General features: G+C 43.4%; 1 protein-coding gene across 4 annotated transcripts; it reads right to left on the bottom strand.

The window, feature by feature from the left end:
- Window positions 1-471: 471 nt before the first annotated feature.
- tbc1d16 (TBC1 domain family, member 16) lies at window positions 472-23,134 on the bottom strand. 4 transcript variants are annotated; one of them, XM_069525222.1, is made up of 14 exons: window positions 22,906-23,072; window positions 21,704-21,805; window positions 17,927-18,139; window positions 17,061-17,223; window positions 16,364-16,672; window positions 11,779-11,973; window positions 11,385-11,532; window positions 11,107-11,271; window positions 9,901-10,049; window positions 7,189-7,323; window positions 6,086-6,272; window positions 5,092-5,271; window positions 3,726-3,872; window positions 472-3,064 (listed from the first exon to the last, which is right to left on the bottom strand). In XM_069525222.1, exons 3-14 carry the CDS (start codon window positions 18,105-18,107, stop codon window positions 2,765-2,767), a joined length of 2,259 nt encoding a protein of 752 aa, XP_069381323.1. In that variant the 5' UTR covers window positions 18,108-18,139; window positions 21,704-21,805; window positions 22,906-23,072; the 3' UTR covers window positions 472-2,764. The 4 variants fall into 4 exon arrangements, with proteins under 4 accessions (XP_069381323.1, XP_069381322.1, XP_069381321.1 ...); XM_069525221.1 differs by having other exon boundaries at window positions 21,746-21,805; window positions 22,906-23,046; XM_069525220.1 differs by lacking the exon at window positions 21,704-21,805 and having other exon boundaries at window positions 22,906-23,134.
- Between the last annotated feature and the right edge of the window lie 536 nt (window positions 23,135-23,670).

The raw sequence follows: 23,670 nt of genomic DNA, 5'->3' as shown, positions 1-23,670 counted from the left end.
TTACATGTATTTGTGGTCATCTTGCATCTTTTTGTGCTATTTGTTTGTGTCTTTTTGTTGTTTTTCTAAAATAAATATTGTCCTTATTGAATCTGTGTTCAAGTGAGTTTGTAAATGAATGTATCAAGACAGAAAAGTACAATTTTAAAATTATAGTAATATCAATAGTAGTATGAAAAGAATATGAGAAAAAATATATATCAACAAAGAAGGGATGGACACAATGATCCCTAAAGTATTAATATTATTATTGTATGGATATCATCAGATCTGTTTTATCTTAGAAAATGTCTTTCATCATTTTAGATTTTTTTTAAAACATATACCTCTGGATAATTTATCGTAATTTCTCCATAACTGAATTTATAATTTATGATCATGTATTTCATTTATAATAAAGTTGAATTATATATAGTTGTTACATGTTGTTGGTATGTATGTTACAGAAATACAATGAATATATAGACTTGATACTTTTACTTCAGCAGTGTTTAATGAGAAAAGTATTGGTGATTGTTGTTGTAAAACATTTTCTACCAATGTTGCATGAAAGTATGATTGTATTTTGTTTTTATACCAAGAACATGAACAAGTTCTTTCTTTCTGTGATGCGTACAGACATTTCAACATATCATAGACCTCAACAGCAACACTGTACATTCAGTAGTGACTGGTTTACAACCCCTTTAAATAGGAGTAGTTGATAATTAAGCATGTGACTTACAGTGCCTGTGCAGACAGTGAGATTTCAATGAAGACTTCAATCAAATTCATGAGATCGTAAAGGCGTACGTACACACACACACACACACACACACACACACACACACACACACACACACACAGATGGAGAGATAGAGAGAGAGGGGACTTTGATTATCCCATCGTGCATCTCCAACTATGCTCATTTCAATGCAACCGCCCAATCTTCAAAACTCTGCGGGCATTTCCAATGAGCAGCTGCACACGATAAGTAATAGGAAAAAGGAGCAGTTATGAATGTCATTTGCAGCGACTGCTTGCTGAGTGAGAGCGGAAGAGACTAAAAAATAGGCCGAGTGAGACAAAGGGGTGGAGGGAGGCTGATTAAAGGTCCTAATGTTTCATTTTAGCACCAATTTCAAGATGTCTTCGTCCCCAGGACTCAGAAGCTCCCAGGGGTGAAAGCCTCCAGGTGCCATCTTTACATCTGGGACTTGAAAATCGCAGAAGCAAGACGCAGATCACTATTCATCTTTGTATGAAGCCTAAATCGTCCCTTTTCTCTCTATCTCTCGTGTGTTGTTTTCCCTAAGGAGTCCAAAGGGCACACTTTTTCTTTCTTCTTTCCTCTCTCCCCATGACGACTGCTATAATTAAAGAGACTGGTCAGAGGGGGGAGGCCTTCTATGGCTGTTCTCCAACTCATTACCAGATGTTTAGAGGTCACATCAGTTTCTACACACACACACACACACACACACACACACACACACACACACACACAAAAGTTTCACACTTCCCTATTTGAGTGAGAAGAAGCAAAAACAAGTTACATTCCAGTGGACTGATTCTTAGCGTTGATAGAGTCTTTCATTTTCAGGTGAGAGTGGAGACGATGCAGGGGGAAAAAAGAAACAGATTTTTCACAACCCTGCCTAAACATGGTTCATCGTAGACGAAAAAACTTCAAGTAAAACAGGAGGCCATCAATTTCTCAGTCAAGATAAAACATGATCTATGCTCACTGCGGCAGCCACTGCTGTCAGATCCGTCTAATCCTCAGACAGGAAAGTCATTTTATATCTTAAGATGCTTAATGTGTAAATGGTGAAGCTCCTATTGCACGACAGGTAACTTGAACATCCGCGTCTGAGTTTATCAGGAGGAAACATACTTGCTTCCTCCCGTTTGTCAGAAAAACAAAAGATGAGAATGTTCCCAACCACAATCGGATGAGGAAATATGCAGAGCCCTATCACGACGTTTGTTGTGTAAACAAATTCTTAACTCTGTTTGGGGCTTATGTGTTTTTTAAAGAAAACATACAGTGCCCTCTATATGGAAATAATCTTTCATGCAAGGATATAATATTGCTAAATATTTCGTAACTGTCAATATAAACGCAAACATTCACTTGTTGGAAAATAAACTTAAAAGTTGCAGTCATTTTTTATAATCCTTTTTCTGGGTTAGCATTTCTTTGTCAACAAGGGTTTGTAATTCATGTTAAAAATGTCCTGTGAGATATGCACATAATATGATTCAATACTCACAAATATTCCATTGTGAGAACACAGGAACATTTTCAATACTTCAAGTTCAAGTCCTGTGAATGAATCTCCAGTTTCTTTTGACCCGTGGTCAGAGTCAGAGAGAATTCGGGCCGGTTGCCTCAGACCCTTGTGTGACCCACTGCCCACAAAGCCCATGGAAGTTTGCCAGACCAGCAGCAGTCGAAAACCTGAAGTAGCTCCAGACCAACATAGTGGCTGGTGATTGTCCATCCTTCTCCGAGAGGAAAGCAGCTCCTTGACCTCCAGCCGGTCGAACAGCGAACATCCTCATCGCATATTCAGTCAACGTTTGAAATAACATTCTGGTAAGGCATTGCTCCACAATGCACCACAGGAAAGGATCAAGTGACAAAAAAGTCCACATTAAGATAGTGGAACAAGAAGCAGGGACTGTGGAGAGAGAGAGGAGTCAGAGGTCAGTAAATAGTTCAGGAATCCAGAGAGATGGATCCAAAACTCTGCTGGACTAACTCCCCATAACCTCCGCCTCAGGACTGTTTCCGGAAAGTGAAAATCTCCCGGGTTTTGGATCCTCTCTTGCCCTCCGCTGGAGGCGTGGGGGTGGGGTTCGGAGAAGGTGAGGGCGTAGATGATGGGGATGGTGAGGAGGGCTGTGGGGTGGAGGTGCCTCCATAGGGGCAGCTCTGTGAGTCTGGGTGTTCACCCGAACACTCCACAGTGGGGATGTACCGGCTGTCCCACATCCCCGGGCCACATAGTTTACAAAGGTCATGAAGGCTGCATGGGATCCTGGGTAGGAGGCGGAACTGGTAGAGGAGGCTGCGGGCCTGGGAGAGTGGGGCGAGAGAGGGCAGCATGAACTAAAATAGCTAAATGGAAAATAATGAAAGGATCTTTTGACTGACAAGAAGCAGACAAACACAAAACAGTAACACACATCTGACCTAGTGGATTAAAACATTGAAATACATCATGACTTCCATCTGAAATAAAAACTGCTGTCAAGGTTGCAGTTGTTGTATTTTACCTAGAGCTAAGAAGCTGCCCCGCCTGCTCTCCGAAACGCTGGATGCAAAATCTCAGGCAACAACAAAAGGAGTTGTGTGTTCTGCATGCTAACATGAACTCACTGCCTGTGGTTGCAGCAGTGCTAACACAGCATCCATAAACATGAGGGCGAAGGCACAGACACAATAGCAGAGATGCAGATCATAAATCCTCTGCATGGCCTGGCAGCAGACCAGCCAGCAGCTCAAGGCCTCTGTGGGCAGGTTACAATGCATCAGAGCTGCTCTGCTGCAGCATTGGACCTAATGCAAACATGACAGCGTGTAGTAATGCAGCACAGCGTGAAAATAACTCACAGATTAATCTAATATTTTATGTATGGATACTCGTGTACTTTGGCTCTAAAGAAGTGCAAAATAAATTATTAAACATGTGATATGTCAGGACATGAAGGAGAGGGGGAAAAAAGTAGTGAGTAACCTTTCTTAGCACCAGTTCTCCATTCATGTGCATGGAGAGGTTGCTGAAGTGAAGCAGCATTTGGTCAGTGGCAAGCTGCTGCTCTGTCACATCCTCCCCATAGAGAACAATGATGGCCACACACAGGAACAAGTGGAAATAGTCCGTCTGTAAAGAGACGGAAAGAGGGCGGTGAAGAGTTCTGCACTTTAAGACAAATTCAGGCTTATTGATTAGCTTTTTATGGCCTTTAATCCATCGAGAACACGATCTCAGATCTCTGTATTTCATGCCCCTAATGCAGGGAACATTGAGAAGGCTGCACAGAGTGAGGGCAGACTAATGAATATGTACAAAAAGTTAAATAAATATTGAAATCCAGTTCAAAGAAAAAGAAGGCAAACATAGATATAAAAAATAAAAAAGATGATATATCTATCTATCTATATCTATAGATATAGATATAGATATATACACAAACACACATATTTAAATAGTTAGTTTTTCATCCACATGGCTTGTCTTCCTGGGGTTCACCTGAAAAACACACATTAAATTGAAACCAGACAATGATCATAATTGAAATTTGAAATCATACAATATTAATAATACACAGAAAAGTAACACTAATGAGGGAGAGAGAGAGCAGAGAGTCTGAACAGATGGCACTGATATTTGACCTCGCCTCAGCAAGGAGAGGTGTTAAACTCTGTGTCCTGAGAGTGAACACGACACAGTGACAAGTTCACCGGATGAAACATGTACTGCATCAGTGTGAGGGAGAAATGTCACTAACTTTAACCTGTAAATCGAATCAAATCAAATGTATTTATATAACACGGTATCACAACAAACAGTTGTCTCAGGGTGCTGCACAAAAGTCCAAGATATTAAGAAAGACATAATCCAACTTGCTCCACACCGAGGAAGCATGCGCAACAGCGGGGAGGAAAAACTCCCAGGTGGAAGAAACCTCCGGCAGAACCGGGCTCTGTGTGGACGGCCTCGGCCAGGACCGGTTGGGGTGAGTGGAGAAAGAACAAATAAAAGGGGAACAAAAGGAAATAAGGGGGGGGGGGGGGGGGGGGGGTCAAATGTTATGTTAAAATTTTTTAAGCACTGAAATTAATATAGCTAAAATTGTTTTTTTTAAATCTCATCACTGTTGAATTAAAAGAGGTAATAAATTGTAAAAGCATTAAGCAGGATTAAAATCACAGTTAGTCACACTGGGCTTTTTCTACTCTAACAATTCATTTTTTGTATCCTGAAAAATCATCACATGCCTGTAGTGAAACCCAGCGCTGCCAAACGCCTACTCGTATATGCAAAGTGTATTTTTTACAAACTGGTGTATGCAAAGGAGCCGTGCAGACTTTGCCCTGACCTGGTAGTGGGCCCAGCAGGCCTCCCACATGCGCAGAGCCTCTGTGTCGGGGAACTCTCGCTTGAAGCAGAGCAGGATCCAGCGATGGCAGAACAGCAGCTGGAGGCCGTCCTCCCCGAGCCTGGTCAGGTGCTGGTGGAAGTGGGGCAGCATGAGGCGCAGCAGCTCCCGCAGGTACATCTGCAGGCAGGTCAGGAACAGTACACACCATGATACAAACGTAAGTCATAAGGACATGTCTGCATGTGTTTCATTGATACTTGTTCAGACTGAGGGTGTAAAGTCCAGTATGTCTCCACTGGGAACCAGAGTCACATTTAACAAACCACTATTTCCAGAAACATTAAAAGAAAAGAGGGCTTAGAAATCAATCTCCCCCCAGTGGCAGCGTAAATAAACTACTACATCTGTGAAACAAGCTTGAAATGAAAATTGAATGGAAATTGGACAAAACCACGACAAGATGGTCAACATATTTTCATACACGCTTCTGGCAGCATTATGCTGAAATGTACGCCCAAACTTTGAATGAAAAATAATTTAAAAAATTCCTGATAGAATGTTGGATCCACCAATAAGCTTGCTGCTACCATAACACTGATTTGTGCATCGTTTCTCACGGACATTTGCGTCATTCTTAAAAAGACTATAATTAATGAAGGATCATGTCAGAAGTCAATTGTGCTTATAGTCTGAAGATTTCATATAAAACGGGTCGATATAATAAAAACAGACAAACATTTACACCCTCTTTCTCCACATTGCACAGCAAGAGGTGGGTGTGACTGTCTGATTCTTGGTGTCAGAGGTTTATAGAAATTATTGGACGCACTCCACCCTCCAAATTCTGACACCAGAAAGGTGTGAAGGGAAGGAGGGAGTTTCCAAAGCTGTTTGACCATCCCATGTTTACTTGTGACTGAGTGTACTGGCACCTTTATCTCCACGTCAGCACAATTCACCCAAACCAAAGACGCACACAGAAATGTCCTACCAGCTGCCTCTCCATGTCCTCATCTCGCGGCGAGCTGATGAAGATGGTGTTCTCCATGAGGCCGACAAAGCACCAGAAGGTGTCGCTTTCATCCTGGATCTCAGTGAGCAGCGGGGCCACCAGGTCAGACATGCCCTGGCAGTAGCCCATGTCTGGATTAAAGACTGCATAGTTGAGCAGAATCCGCCTGGGGCAAGAACAGCCACAGACATCTTAGTGCCGACTTTACATCTCTCAGCAGAAAACACACTGGCATGACGGGGCAATAAAGCATCACATACATTTGAATTCTCTTTTATAGAAATGTTGACGACCCCACAGCTCAGCCAAACCACTGAGAAGTACGGTCCCACCCAAACACTCTGAATGATCCAACATGTGTTTCAGCACCGTCGGTGATGCCCAGAAAAACATGACGAGCCCTGCTTAGGGGTTGCTATGCCAACTCCTCTGGTTACTAGGGAGATAATTAATGATCTCTCTTGTTCTTCTTTTTTTCCTGTTTTGTATATGGTTACTACTTTAAAGGAGACTTCAAGTGTTGTATAAACAAAGTCAAAACCCAGAGGACGTTTCTATTGTTTCGGTGCGATATTAACTGCGAGGTGAACAGATGTCATTTGGAAAAAAAAAGAGTTTCTGAGGAAGAGGACTCTTCAGTGGTTTTGAATTTGGAACATTGAAGATCGCATCAGGACAATAGATGTGAGATAACAGAGGAAGCATGAGTGCTTTGTATTTGGACATGTGCGGCACAGCTATCACCCCACCACAAGAAGACATAATACCTAGACAAATACAAGGAGCCTCGATGAGAGTCACTAAACTAATATGCCATTTAAATCCTCTTGCTCCTCGTTTAGAAAGCCATTAGCTCTGAGTATGCATCAAAAGTACTCAGACGGCTTAGTCAGAGTCAATAAAGCATGAAACTCATTTGTGGCTCCCCCAGAGTTTGAAATATGAAATGAATAGGTACTCCTGTGTGCTGGGCTGAGGAATTGGAATGATAAGGATGGTTTGAGAGAAGGTGAAAGGAGGAGAAGGCGAAGGAGATAGAGATCATGAGTGGAGAGGTGGGAAAAAAGAGAAGTGGGTCTAACCTCATGATTTCCACATTGGGGTTATTCTCTCCTCTGAAGAAGTGGTTGCTGCGGTCTGTTCTCACCACATCTTTATCTACTGTGAACTGGACCTTTCTCCAGAACTCACTGTGCTCCTCTGGGCTCATAGACAGTCTGAGGAAACACGCAGACACCAGGTAGAAGAGTTAGATACAGGGGAAGAAAACAAAAAGGTACTGCAGCTGTTTTCTTAACTGGTGTCCAAAGTTAACTTGTTTAGAAAGTAAAGAGCAATTAAAGGAAGTTTTACTGCACATTCTCTAAGGAAATGCCTTCTAATTAGGATTACAAACACTTTCAAATATTCTTTACCTTAAATGTTACTCTGGTGTAAAAACCTAATACCTTGCTAAAACAAACTGAAAAACAAGGGGGTGGGCGAGCAGTAGTCTGAAGGGTTATTTCACCATCAAGCACTCCATTGAGGATAATACCACAACCATAAAACCCCCAACCATCCCTCTAAATGTTAGGGACCGTATTAGCAGTGCACTCTGTGTATGGCACTAATGTACTCAAGTCCTAACAAGCAGAGGGGATTTAATTAACACTGTTTGTTTTCCATGTGGCCCCACCAGGAATAATGAGCGCACACCTGATGCAATGCCACGCAACTGTTTAGTTTCGGAGCCGTGTTTTTGTGTCATTGGACGCTGCCCAGCCTCATTTCTATGGTTCTCTGTCTCTAGAGGATGCTGCTCTGGAGTTTGGTACATGTTTTCAACACTTTATATTTCTAAGGTTGGTGTTAACATGGAAAAAATAAATAGGAACATTGTCAATTTTTAACTACCACTGGCCTGTACTAATATCTATACAGCATGGACTAATACCACAAACAACAGCATTAGTATCCTGTTTGTTTGCGATGTCCATCTGTAGAAATATCAACAGGTAAATAAAGACAAAACAGCACAAAACACAATCAATTGTAAAATGAAATTGATATGAAACAAGCACCAGCTCATCAACGTGACTGATGCTTCTGTAAGAGGTGTTCGTGCTTGAGTTTAAAATGAAATGAAAAGACAGTCTGAACTAAACCTGTTTAGTAATTAGTCAATCTGCAAAAGCTTAAGCAGAACACCATGGTAGCGTGGGTGCCCAGCCTACGGAGGCATGACTTCCTGCAGCGACTGCGGGTTCGGATCCGACTCTGCCCTTTGCTGCATATCTTCCTCATTCTCTCTCATTTCATGCTTGCACTGTCCTGTTAATAAAGGAAAATACCCCAAAAATATCTTTAAAAAAGAAGAAGATTAATCAGGAATTATTGTCCTCGTCTTATTATTTAGGTCCTCGTCTCTTCCAAAAATGCTAACCAAAAATGGAGCTCTTTAGAATTTCACTCTCTAATACACCAGCATTTACAAGCAACAAATATAAATAAACCAATAAATACACCTAAATAAACAAAAAGGAAGGATAATCTGTCATTCAGTGATTCTGAAGCATTTTCCCACAATTATCTTCACTATTCTTCTCTTTCACTTTTACTCACTCTGTTCCACTTTTTGCCTGCTGGTTTTTGTTACAGCTGCATTGCTTCCATTTCTAGCCGCTCAGTGATCAGAGCTACAGGAGGGACAGGAGGCTAGGAGACGAGGACGAAAACCACAGACATGTACTGTATCCTTACTCCTAATGATCAACCAGTGGCCCTGGAGGCTGCTCTAGTCAAATGGTCTTTAAAGGAATCCATATCAGAGTCAGAACAAGGGCTCTAATTACATGACTTCAATAAGACCTTCTCATGTACTCAAAATGTTAATAGGCCATACAGATGAAATGGGTCAAATTATCGTATTCATTTCAGACAGAGCGGCAGAATGTGTTAAAGTATGTGCACGCTCACCCTTTTGATGACGGGCTGGAGATAAATAAAGACTTATGCTTATAAGTGCTGAAGTGTGTGACGTGTTCATGTGCGTACCAGAGCAGCGTTTGATGAGAGAGTATGATCTGATAAGCGCTGACATGTTTTTTCTCCAGAGACCTTTTATTTCACACCCGGCACCTCCCCTCAACACCTCCCTGATTGTGCCTATTGATTGCTCAACAGATGCGATGAAAAAGCCACAATGGACTCACATATGGTTTAATGTCTGACTGACTGAGCATTTGGCAGCCGATACTGCAGCCATGTGACAGTTTATCTGTAGCTTCACGTGTCAAAATACTGCTGTGTCTCGGTCGGACGCTTTCACATAAATTGATTTCCATAATGTCAAATAAACCCTGAAACGCCTTAAAGGTCCAGTGCGTAAGATTTAGGTGAAAGGGAACTATTGGCAGATATTTAATGTAGAATAATCCTCATGATGTTTTCACTAGTTTGTTTCATATAAACTGTATGAATTGTAGTTTTCTTTACCCCAGAAAAGGCCCTTTATATTTAAATACTTTATATTTACATCGAGGGGGTCCTCTCTATGGAGGCCGCCATGTTTTTTACATTAGTCCAGACTGGACAAACTAAACACCTTTTGAGTTTTTCTGACAATTAAAGCTGCCACAGTTTCTTTTCCATGTTTGGAAGGAGAGGGTGAGGTGAGGGGTGTTCAGCTGCAACATGTAATTTCGACACTAGATATTACAAAATTCTACACACTGTACCTTTAATGCATATCATTTTTGTCTCACAGATTACTAGCAGCCGTATTTCTATACAGCATGTACACACTTCCCCACCTCCTCTGCTGGATGTCATGATAGTGGGTGCGTTTCTGCAGTCTCCAAGCCTCCCTCTCCTGGGATGTGGAGTCGTAGCTGTAGTAGTGCAGCAGGAAAGGCCACACCTCGCCACGGATGGATGGGTCAATACCACCGAAGAAGATGGCCTGTTGAAGAGTGGGAGGTGAACAAACACGTTCAGCAAAAAAGGGAGTATTCTCAAATGCTCGGGGGGCAAACAGGAGTCACACATTGGGGATGACTTCACAAAGATGAAAGAGAACATGCAAACAAGACAAGCACATATGAGATGTAGATAATGCCACATGCACTCAGCTATTATCATACCAAGGTACAGTGCAGCTGATTTCGCAGTGAACTCCGGATAATCTCCTGACATTTTCTGGAGGGGCTGTATGTGAGAACGCAAATGTCAGAGGGAGAGGCTCCAGAGTTTCTGCTGGCAGCCCCCCCCCCCCAGTAAAAACTCCAGATAATGTCCGAATGGGCCCACGAGTGAAACCAGCAAGAGATTCTCTGAAGGATTCAATGCATGTGGGCGTGTGAAAAATAATGATGCAGATGAGCTTTTGGTGATAAGGGCCGACGGCGGCATAGATGTGCTGTAAACAAAAACAGATGATCTCCGCAGCAGAATTAATTTGTTCTGCATGCTGTTCCACCCATCACCTGAACGCTCCAGAGATTTCAGTGTTGTTGTGAAGGTGTCTGACCAGATAATCTCCTGCTGTGTTGGTCATGTGTGAAAGAAAATCCCAGAAGACCCCATTGTGCGGACATTCTCTGAGTTTTCGTTTAAAAACAGCTTGGATGTTTTTTTTCATGAGTTTTGCAAAATGTTGCACAACTGAAACCTCCTGAAAAAACAATGCTCTGTTTCTCTCTGTGTTTACTCAGGAAACGTCCTGGTCACAGACAAACTGCCACTGACTCACTTCAGTAGTCAATCTCACAGAAGTGAAGTGACTCACAAGGAGGAATCGCCCGAGACCCACCCAGTATGTGGTAGCTGATTAATACTGAAAGTTACCAACTGTGAAGTTGAATTTCAAAATGACTTTCAGTATGTTGTTGAAAAGTAGAAACAAATGTGAAGTTTGTGTGTATGGATAAAAGAAGTAGAAACAAATGTATTGGAAGACTTCTTTGTCTGACTGATCCTGCAGGGTTTTAAAAAAGATGGATGTGCATGCACAGACATACCTTACGAAGCTTATACTCCTCCTCAACCTGTCCAGTGTGGTTGAGATGGCGTAGCCAGGTGGTGACATCCAGCCTTCGATAAAGCTTCTCCTCTGGGTGGCTCTCCGCTGATGGTAGCGTGGCCCTTTTAATGGAAAACTGCATGCAGGATTTCTCATTTGACACCTGAATGGTAGAGAGACCTAAGAGGACAAAAACAAATATGGGCACAAAACCAAAGCAGAAAAATTAATTTGTTTCCTAATAAAACTCAAAGCCATTTTGGATTGTAAGCCGACCTGGTCTTTGAGCTGAGTTTCCCTGCAGCACTTCCACTGTTGGAAGACCTCAGCCAGCTTGTCCAGGCCAGCGTGATGGAAGTGCAGGATCTTATATTGGCTCTCTCTGCTAGCTATCACCAGCTGGCCACTGGTACATGCCTCGTCACTGCAGCAGCACAATGAAGAACAAAGAAGACGAGAAAACAACAGAAGAAACCATTGAAGCTGAAATATGTTATTAATGTTTTAAAAGAAACAGTATTTCTTACTTTATAATAATATCCTCCACCAATTTTCTAATTATTTCATCAACCAGACCTACACCCTGCAACACAGCATGGAGCATTGCACAGTAGCGAGATGAGGTGACACCTCTTGACCTCCCTGTGACCTTTTGCCGAACCCGACTGACCTGAAGAAGAGTCTCAGCGACCTCATGTGACCCAGGTCCACCCTGAAAACTCCGCACAACTGCTCCAGAGCCAGCACCTTCTGCTGCTCCTCCCAGCGCACGCCCTGCAACTGGCCGCTGCTCTCTGACGGGGCATGGCTGTCCAGGCTGGAGGCCGAGCTGGCTGAGTGGGTCATGGCCTCCTCACACAGCTCTCTGGCAAAACAATTGAAATAAAGAAGCATGAGTTTCTGTGAATCAGGATCTCGTATTTTTGGGGAGTTTAACTGCGAACGGAGACATATTTTCCATGAAGAGTTCAGACGCCGTTTATCCTCTCTGCACAGAAACCTCTCCTCTCTTGTGCCTCACATACAGATCCAGATATATCCTTCTATGTGGGACATTAATAATAAATATCATGTAGACAGTAGCCAGCAGCATTTAGACAGTGATAATTGTGCAGACATATAGGATTATCCCCAGCTCAGTTCTGCCTTGTTGTTTTGCGTCTCAATATGGTTCCTCCAAGAGGCTGAGAATGGGAGGAATGCATGGAGGCTTTTGAGGACACACACACACACACACATACACGGAGATCTGCACGCACACAAATCACACTGTCCACCGTCCAATTTCCCCTGTCATTCCCCCATGACCAGCATGTTGTTCCCGGCACCGAAACCTGAGCTGACGGTTCCTCTGCTGCAGGAGCAGGCAGACACACACACACACACACACACACACACACACACACACACACACACACACACACACACACACACACAGACACACACAATGCATATATGTACAGACAACACACGTACAACCCAGAAAAACAGACAAATCTACATGTGTGGCCAATACAAACAGGCACCCTGCACCACAACAAACACACAGAAGCTCTTCAGTTATAAGAGACACTGACTGGCCTGTTTATGTCTCTCTCTCTGTACACACACAGACACAAGCGTACTGACCATAGCTAATGACCATAATGCAAACATGTCTCAAGAGACGCTGTTGCTGAGAAACAGACCAACATGTGAAATTCTCTGCACTGATATTTGAGAGGTAGACATCTAAATGAAGACGTGTGTGCTACTATCATTGAAATACACCTTTGTAAAAAAACGTCATTTAATTTGAATGTGTTTATATTTTATCTCGAATTAAAGAAAATCCTCCTTCTTTCTGTAAGTGATTTAATTTATTTTGTAAAATTACACATTTTTTCACTCTAAAAAAACAAACATGGATTTACAGTTTTACAGGCAAACACAAGTGCAGTGTTGGTATTTTGGTTGAGATGAGGGAGACAGGCCAGGTTTAAGCTATTAAACCACGAATCAATCATGTCTGGCTAATCATTTCCCTGTAAGCAGATGGGAAAATAACATGGCTGATCAATCCAAGCTGCACAGTTTCCTCTGCTATCTGGTGATTTACTGCTCTCTGTCTCATGTATCACGCCACAGACCAGACTGTGGAATAGGAGGAGACTGGGACAGAGGCACAGAGAGCTCTGTTAAGGGAGTTCAGCAACCTGAAATGTGGAGAACTACCGTACTCACTTTTTCATGACTCCTATGACTGTCAAGCTCAGGGTGTTTAAAAGGCCTACGAGGCCATTTACAGCTGACGTTTCCTTCATTCTTCTTGCGTGCTTCAAGTGCATATGCAACAACATTTTTCCAATTGAAATAAAAGGAAAAAAAAACGTTGAAAAACTGTCAGAAACTATTCTTGGCATTTAAGCATGGATCGCCCGCTGTGCTGCATTCAAGCAGAAACTCAATGAATGATTAACAACGTCTGTCAGTGTCAACAGTCTGATTCTATCCATGTACTGTGGACAGCAAATGGAGGCAGGAGCCACATCATACACTGTACACAGAGTACATTATGTAAACAAGTCAAGCTCCTGTCCCACCAGGCCAGGGCTGGATCAAACTGCCCCAAGGCACTTCATAACACCTCTCTCCACATAAAGGAGGCTCTACCCCAGGGGGAAGGTGCTGCCAGGTCACCCTGTGAACCAGGACCAAGTGCGACAGGCCTCTGGGGACTCGCAGGCCCTTCGGCTAATCCCTGGAGGGAACAGAGAGACGAGGAAGGGCTCGGGTGAAGGGGGTTGAGCGGGCTCTGCTGGCACACACCGGAAAGTGGTCAGTACAGTTTGGAGAAATGTATTCTTCGTGTAGTGTTCCAACATCCACAGAATCAAAATACTGTACAAGCAAGTCAGATGTTCTCTTTTCCAGAACTTTCTACATGTCAGGCTCATTTCCAGAAAGACGGTCAGGACCCTCACACAGGATCTCATGATACATGCCAGGGGTTAGTTTCATTCAAATACAGTGTATTCAAAGATAAAGGTTTGAATTTTAATCACTTTTAGGTCTTTTTCTGTTGCTCAGTGTCAAAATACGACATTATATCTTTTGCAATTAAATCCTGTACAACAAAAACACAGTTCTGAGGAATAATTTCATGTAAATGTAAAGACAGCAGCACACATGGACGACCAAGAGTGGCATAATAAACTACTGTTGAACTTTGAAGAAACTCGTTAAGAAGCTTGACAGAGATTGCTGTGGATTTCTCTTTTTCGCTGCCTCTCCCACCCCCAACCCCCCACCCCCCCTTTTCATCCGCTCTCGCACTCCCATACGCGGCTCTTTCTCTTTGAGTGATTCCAAGTGACATGTTTCCAGTTCCTGGCCCCTTAACAGTGTCAATTAAAGCAAGAGAGAGAGAAAGAGAGATTGAGTGGGTTCCAGGGTTTTGGCTGCTGCTCCGGTCTCTTCAGTCCTCTAATCCGGAGAGCTGACATTCAGCCCAGCACAACAACCCCGGGAGCACTGGGAATCAAAGGGCTTCACACAGACTTTAGGAAGGGAAGGGGAGGAGGGCAAGATATTTGAGAGGTGGGCAACACAGACAGAAACATTATTGAGAAAAAGGGAGAGAATGAGCACGAGAGAAAAATGCAAAATGGAGAGAGGAAGGAGTGGACGGACGGAGGCCGAGGGAGAAACGGGGAGAAGAAGGGAAAAACTGGCAGAGAAGAGGATGGATGTAAGTGCCAGAGAGCTGAAGAGAGGCACTAATAGTGAGTGAAGCACAGGGGAGAGGAGGAAGAGAAGGACAGAGTAAAGGTTAGAAGCTGTGAAGCTCAGAGCGTTGCCAAGTCACACACTGACTGCACTTACAGCAGGCTGGGGTCTGAGAGTGGTTAAACACACACTCACTCTCTCTCTCTCACTCTCTCTCCCTCTCTCTGCTCGACACAGGCTCACACATTCTGGGCAACATGTCAGGCCGAATAGCTGCGTGAGGAAACGACCAAGGAGGGAATCATTAAGTCAAAGGGCTGCAAGGTCCGTGCTGCAGCACAGTCACTGTCCAGATGGCTCCATTGATTAGAGAACACTCTCTGGAAGTGCTGAGGTTTGTAGGATATGGGGACATATTTTGTTCCCCCTGCGTCATTATAAAATACTTGCATTGAAATCTGCTTTAAATAAGTGAACCCACTTTGAAGTCATGTTACAGCCACTACTGAAGCCTTCTACCTGCTCTTCACATGGTGCAGGAAGCCACCATGCGGCCAAAGAGTGTAAATGAATCCTCATGAAATCAATTCTTTTCTTTTTGGCTCCACCTTGTGGCACGTTAAAGTAATAGACACAACACTTAATTGATAACAAAGAACATTCTGGGTAACTGTGCAATAATCGACTATTAAAACATGTTATTGACAATTTCTCAGATGAAAACTAGATTATTATTATAACAACTCGATCCTGTGATACAGTTTTCAGTATAGGGGAGTCAGTGGTGGGAGGTAACCAAGTACATTAAATGGATTTAGAAGAGCCTAACGCCGAGACTCTGCCATTAATTAAAGCTTGGGTTGGTAATTCTGGAAAAACTAGCAAGAGCAGGCTACAATTTGAGAATATGCATCTGATACATCCCATCAGGCCTCTCTTCAAAGCCACAAAACACATGAACGTGCACTGCCTGACAACTGCTGGAGGTCGACTTTTCCGTGATTCGCTCTTTAACTTTTAACTATAGTTTCTGCTTCAGCAGTATATGTCTCTCTGGCTGAAGACTCCAATCATTTCAGGAGATAGAGCGACTCATTGGTGGTTGATTCCCGGCTCCAGTCCACATATCTAAGTGTACTTGGGTATGATTTGAATGGTTGATAGAAAAAAGAGAAAAGGAGAAAAGAGCTATATAACAGTGCATTTATCATGAACAGGAGTCAGTGTATTCTCCCAAAAGACAATAAACTGTATTCAGGCCAACAAAAGCAAGATATTTTCAACAAATAGAAACTGACAAATCTTACAGAATGTTAATTAAATTGGTATTTTTTCCTTCTATAGACAATTAGACAAGTTATTTGATAATCCTTTGACTTTTCAATACTTGTTTGAACAGATTTCCCCAGGAGGACCTCAAAACACTCCCCACTGCAACATTTTATCAGGTTTCTTTTTTAATGAATGTTTTTGTTGCTGAATGATTAAGACTCAACTAACCTCTGCAGTGTATGAACAATATGGATCATTTCAACCCTTTCACTGACCTGGTTTCATTGTCCAGGAAGACGGAGCCGCTGCTTTCACAGAGGGCCTCACTGACGGGGGACAAGCAGAAGGGGGAGGAGAAGGTATCTGAGTCCGAACCCATGGTGCTGTCCCTGCTCACTTCATCCGACAGCTCGCAGGAACCCTCATCCCCCTCCTCCACAGCCAAGGGCAGCTGCTGCTGGTGTGAGGAGGCGTCCGCTCCAGCCTCCACCACCAGGTTGTGGCTCTCTGTGGAGGTGCTGCTGGTTATATTCCTCTCTTCATCCTCATCTTCCTCCTGAGCTGCTGGGTGACGGGAGTGGGGTCTGGAGGAGATGGTTGGTTTAAAACACAACATCACTATCATGAATAATGCAGATATCAATTTCAGTTTAGTGAAGCGTTTCACTGATTATTATTATAATAACTTCTTGATATGGATAATTTTACAAAATTTAAAATAATATAATTTTTTGATTGGTTGATCATCATAGAAAACCCAACTTTTCTTATTACTCTGAGATTATTTTAGTCCATTGATTGCTGAAAATGACTTCACACTTAAGAACCAGACACAGAGATCATCGTTTTTAAATATTAATAACGATCATCATCACAATCAACTAATAAACAAAACTGCATTTTAACTTTCAAACTAAATTTATGACTTAAAATAATCTGTTAAAAGACATTCTAAGGAACGGCATCCCCCACCGTCTGCCTCGGTGGCGTGCGTTCCTGCGAACAGGCGAGCTCTCGGGTGTGATGTAGCGCAGCGCCTCCTCATCTTGTTTCTGGATGCGGGAATTGGGCACCCAGGTCAGAATCAGAGTGGTGCCAAGGCTCTCATCCTTCTCCACGTGGACACACAGGTAGCCTGCAGGGGGCAACATAAACCAGCGTTACTTGAGGAGGAGGACTTCTGCTGGGATTAATCAGGTCACAGGAGAGGAGAGGACAAAAGTTTTGGTAAGTAGCAGGCAGTTAACAAACATGAAACCTAAGAAGAGATAAGCACACAGAGAGATGACGACATGGAGGGAAACCTGAGGGGTGAGTAACGACGCTCAGACAGGAGGAGAATCACAGGAAGTACGGGATGAGAAATTGAGGAAATGCTGTTAGTTGTCATACCGGTGAGGGTGAATAATAATAGTCATCTAGCAGCACAGGCCAGTCACGCTCACATTTTTAAAAACCACAAGGCCAGAATCGTACTTCTTTCACTTCCGTGAATGAGGAAAAACAAACCAGGGTAAAATCATTTCACTCTCCGTTATAAAAGTGTTAGTAGAACAAGAAAAGATTTCATGTTTATAGCAGCAGCACATAGTGGCTGAAGTGAGTGAAAATAAAAGCCTGAAAGTTGCTGACAACTGTAAATATCCTTTATCACTCTTATCTATTAAAGAGCTTACATTCGATTTTGGAAAATATAAGAGATAAATGCCCTGCAGTGTAACTTGTCATCTCCGGTTTGGTCCAGTTCTCCTGTTCCTTGTGGTCTGAATCAGCAGCTGTGTTTATACCACAAAGAAAAACAGCAGGAAAAAACGTTTCAACATCAGTCTGGGCCTAACCTGGGTGGTGCTCAGCCAGGCCAGGCAGGGGCTCCGTAGGGTGCACACAAACATTATTTTTGGAGAAGATGATCTCGCCGTCCAGTCCCGAGCGTAGAGATGAGCCCCCGGCCCCGGGGTTAAAGGTCAGGAGGTCCGAGGCCTTGGAGGAGGCGCGCCGCAGGAGCCGACCCAGAGACATCTCCTCAGGCAGGGGGACACTGGGCCCATCCTCTGAGTGTTGAGTAGGAGGGGGGAGTTTTGGGAAGAAGAGGAGGGGAGGACAGTGTCCAGGATGGAAATGTCATGGGAGAGATAAAGAGCAGGAAGAGAGGATGATATAAGAGAGAAAAAAAACATGAGTCAGATAAAAAAGACAAAGCGTGGCACTATAAGGCTGCACAGACCGTCACCTACACTTCACCTCCTTTCTCACCTTTGTGCTTGAGCTTACTGCAGTGTCCTTACTGCAGCGCTTACACCCCACAATCCCCTCTGCTCTGTACCTGCATTTCCCTGTGCCACATTTCTGATGCACTCACCTGGACCACACTCACATTCACACGTTCTGTGGATAGTGTACTAATGTATAAACATGTCCCTCCTTTAGTACATAACACACACACACAACACACACACGTACCAGCTATGTAAATAAAGACTTGTGTAAAGCAAACACACTTGACTCCATCAGTGTGAAATTCCTTGCTGTTATCAGAAGCCAACAGATGTAGTCAACATCAGTGGTGAACTGGGATCAGCATGTCACACCACCAGTGTTTCACTTGTCTGAGACACACTTCACGTTGAGCAAAAAGTGAAGCAGCTCTTTGATGCTGCAGCGTGGTGCACTGTCAACCATCTGCTTTGAAGAGGTTCTTACTTTTCAGGCTCAAAGGACACTAAAAGCAAATCAAACATCATTTTTTTGGTTTCTGTCTGACAACCTTTAAATACAGGAGAACCCATTGATTCATTTTCCTTCTCTTGTTTTGACATGTGCATTTGTATCTTTGGACCTACTCCGTGTGTGTAACCTTGCTCTCATGTTGGCTGAACACTCTGTCACATACTCCCCATTCCGTCTGAGGAATGTTCCCTCCTTTTCCCCTCACAGGGCATGTTTACCTCTGCCTGATTAAGCAGGCACCCCATTTCCTGATGCCAGGGCCCAGACAGGAGGGCTGCTGGCACAAAGTGCAGACAGGACCTAGGAGAGGGAACTTAGAGGTTGTCATCATTTGGCCTTCTTTTCAAAAAATGTGATAGTGGATGCTTATTCTTTGGTCAGAGTCTTACAGTTTATGCTTCACATTTAAATAGGGGCTGGTGTTTTATTGCAGTTGCCAATCATCTTAACAAACAGTTATTATGACCCTCTTTCAATGAAAAGTCTTGTTTAGTCTATAAAATATCAAAAAAGGATTTAAAAAGGTGATGTTTTTAAAATATCTTGTTTTGTCTGACCAACTTTGTTGTGTACAATAAAACTAAGCTACAAACATGTGTTGTGTTTATGTGTAGAGCATTTTAAGATCAACGTGACAAATCTTTCCAATAACAAAAAGCAAAGGCAAAGGATTACTTGTGACAGGCATCATTTAAAACGTGTGCATGTTAATTATAAAAATTGTCTGTATCATAGTCTGGTGTCAGGTGCTTGTGAGAGATGGAGATTAAGTTTGTTGTTCCGACTTGAGACGACATTCACATGAATTTTACCAATTGGGAACTCATTTTTCCAGTTATTCCGACACCATATGGACGCACATATAAATATCAAATTCAATAAAAAACACCTAGTTATCTAAAACAGCAAGCCTCAACATTAGACTGAACTACTGAATATTAACATCCACTGGGCTATTTGCATATGCCAACTCCTTCAGGCACCCGACTGAACCGCTTTAATAACCCAGGATGGACTGACAAGGTGTCTCTTCCTTCCAGATACACACAAACTGAATATGCTACCCAAACATCATGTGCAGGATGACAGGCTGGCATTTACAACACGACTCACAACAACAATAACTGCTACTATCCTGCGGTTATTTTGGTCTGTGTGTGATTAGAGGGTGAGCCGGGCCAGTTTGATATGCCTCCTTCATGCGGGCTGTTAAAGGACAGACTCCTCTCACTCCTTTCTCCTTGCTTCATCTTTTATGCTGTCAACACCTCAGTGTGCTCGCACACGGCCTCTATTCTCTGACCTTTCGCTCTTTTACCAAACGGTTCACATCCTTTCGGCCTGACACACCATCCGAAACTCTGCCTAATACCACTGTGACCCACAGAATACTCCACATTTTTCACAAACTTCTAACAGATCGCCTGCCAAAATGAAAGACTTTTATTAGAAACCTGAAACCTGCACCGTGGAAATTTGGCTCAAAGAATAGAAGCCACAAGGTTCTAGGGTCTCAGCTTCTCACCTCTGGGCTATGTTAATTAAGTTGTCAGGTGACATTTGGATAGTTGAGCCAATGCAGACACACACCCACTCCTTTTTATCTGCACTGTATACTAACAAGCCTGGGGCTTGAAGAGAGAACTGCTACAAAGAAGCATGAAAAACAAGGTCTGCACAATGAAACTTCATAGGTGATTCAGTGGGGTTGTGTGTGCATATTTAAAGCTAAGCTAAAGCTACAGATACATCTACAGATAATTATTGGGGATTTTTTTTATGGAAAAAGGTGATAACAAACTTCTGGCAACAAAAAAGTGTTGAATTGTGTTTAAATTTGTGACGATTCTACACTCACAGAACTTGTAAAACTTGCTGAAGAGAGCTCGGAGAGTCATGAAAAAATTCCTGGATCAGCCTGTTTATCCAGATCTGCTCCAAATCATAATGGGACCTTCAATGGGAAATGGATAGACTTTTTATAAACATGAACAACATGACAGCTCCTCAAAAGTGAAGCCACAGCATTTCAATCGCCATCTGGTGGTTGGCTGCAGTATAGAGCATAAATCCTGCCTCCTCCATGTTTGTGGATGGGATATGGATCAAACTAAACAGTCAAAAACATTTTTTCAAATTCCTAATTTTTCTTGCTGTCAGAATAGGTCATTCTTCAGGTGATCATGTTTCTGATAAGTGTGGTTATATTTAATTATTTAATGCTATAAAAACGTGGTGAAATTTCATGATTGACAGCTGAGACTGACTCACGATTGGTCGTGTGTGGATCGGCGGGACCTCCTTACTGTGGCTCCACCCCTCCGATCTGTACTGCGCATACTCTGGCTCCAAATATGCAAGATGGAGGCATTAGTAAACAGGATATTTTGGCTTCATTTCTGTGTAGTGGAAGGAAGCAGCGGTGCATCGTCCATCTTTATATACAGTCTATGCTCTCTACCCACAACCAGTGTGTAGCACCTTCTACAACATAACCTGGCACAAGAACCTTTAGACACTGTGTGCAAGTGTACCAAGGAGTACTGGTGCTGCTTTAAGGCCACAGGGCAAATACTGTTTTCATTTTGGGGGGGGGGGGTTCTGTTTACCGCACAATAAAATCTATTCACAGTATTATTTCTGAAAACAACCTCTCTTTTGTGTCTGGAGTTGTTGCAAAGCAACTGTATGTCAGCTGGTGAGTAGTAAGAAATATGCTTGAGGCTATTTCAACAGTAACAGCACAACAGAATCTGTCTTCCAAAGAGACCTCACAAGTTCGTTCATATGTCAATATCTGTATTGGCAACCGACAGGGAGAGTGCAGGCCCGATTCTCTTGATTTAGAGCTTAATAAACACAACCAATGAAAACATTTGCTGGCGTACCTGTCTGTCACTGGCTGACCTGCATGCTTGTGCGGTACGCACCTTGCCCAAGTTCTCACTGCGTGTGAGCGAGGTCTTCACACAACGTAGAGGCACACACCGCTGAAGCAGAGACGATAGCCAGAAGTTAGCGATGGAGTCATTGAGATGCCGATTTCTAAAGCCGTTTTCAGGCGTGACCTGTTGTAAAGTCCGGAGAATTGAGTCCGGACTTTGCTTTTTACACATGCACAATGCAGCGGGAGGTTCTCTGCACAGATGCATTCACAACAGCATCAAATTTGTGTTTTTTTTTAATGTTGCATCTGCCGCGTGTTAAAAGCATCATCAACCCCCCACTCGCTAACGGCGAAGCCCGCTGCTTCTGCATTCTCACATCGGACTCTCCTGACTTTCTATGGACCTTCTACAAGGGGGCCAGGCCGAGAAAGACTCTCACTTGGACATTTGCGTTCAAAGGGAAAATTTGAAGGATCTGCGGAGTCACGTGCGTGTCCCACATCAGCTTAATTATCCGGGGGTCATGTCTGCAAGCATCTTTAATCACCACGTATGGCTGCAGAGGGCGCTGTTGCTTGAAGAAAAAGTTACATAGCGTTGCTTTAAGGTTCGGAGCTTAACATAGATGATAAAACAGTTTGTATTAAACTCCATTACACTGCACAGGAGGTTGATGTTTCTCTGTTTAGTCAGGGAATACTGAGAATACAGGTGAGCCCCAAACCTTCTTTACCCTCAGTAGTAACTGTAATAGTAATTGTAATCGTATGGGCTGTGGAGCTGAGGCGTGCCGTGATGTCTGGGGCTCCATCAGTTCTCTCCACACCGGCTCTGACAGCCAGCATCCGCCTGACAGCAGGATGACAGAGGGGAGGATGGCACCAGGCTTCTGCCACCGCAGCATTATTCACACACAGGCCCACGCTGATAACATTCGCCGTGGTGTTTGTGTCCGGAGCAGCCCGGGGGGACTCTCCCTGTACCATCCCGGACATGAATATTTCAGTCCGGCTGCCTCTGCCAGCGAGCTCGGCCCACATCTCTTGCTAGTTTACACGTCCACGTTTCCGCAGCAACTTAAAAGTTTGTTTTTAACCGGAGGAACGTGTCCTCCCTGCTGACATGCACCTGTTCCAGCAGGAGGAATAAATGAAGAACAAGCGGCGTGTCGGAGCAACGGCACCGGGCGGCGGAGCGCTCACCTTCAGCCCCGCCGCAGGAGCTCACAGCCCGAGTCCGACATCCATGTCACCGGGGCGGGCAGAGACCGAGCAGCATGAACCGGTGTCGTCTCCCCTCCCTTCCCCCTGGATCCGGCTCAGGTGTCGGGTGCTGGAGTCCCGTTTTCACCCCTGTGTTTTCCGACAGTGACACCACACGCATACACATACACACATACACGTACACACTCACTCACACACTCACTCACACGCACACTCGCCGTTACTCGAGCAAACACTACACTTCCGGTTAGAAACTTCACAGTAAAACCACCCCTTTCCATCTTTCAAAGTTTTCGAATTTGAATGTCGAGGCTACAGACACCACAGACCTGAACTGTCCCTGTCAACTGTCTTTTGACATTAATCAATACATAGTCACTAACTAACAATAATATGATAATTTCTTAATCATTTTTATCTTCTAAGGGTTTTTTTTTAAGTACACAATGTAAACACAGAACAATTTTCAAAAAGATGTGCAGGTTTGCTCAAAGATATAAAGCCTCCAGTAAACAAGGAAAGACTTAAATGTGCACCTTACTGAATCAGATAATATAAATGGCCCCTCTGTAGAAATTGTGTCCCCTCTATGGCCCCTGATTTATTAAAGTCCCACCTCTGCCGCTGACTGAGCCACATATCAAAGTGGGTCATAATTCAAAGCTCTTGATAACATAAAATTGAATCGAAAAGCAAAAACAAAACGTTAATACACACACGAGCTGCATGTTAAAACCCTTAATA

Source organism: Paralichthys olivaceus, chromosome 5 (assembly GCF_024713975.1).
Source record: "Paralichthys olivaceus isolate ysfri-2021 chromosome 5, ASM2471397v2, whole genome shotgun sequence".
Classification (NCBI taxonomy): Eukaryota; Metazoa; Chordata; class Actinopteri; order Pleuronectiformes; family Paralichthyidae; genus Paralichthys; species Paralichthys olivaceus.
The sequence above is the reverse complement of the archived record's forward strand: the minus strand, read 5'-3'. Positions and strand labels throughout refer to the sequence as shown.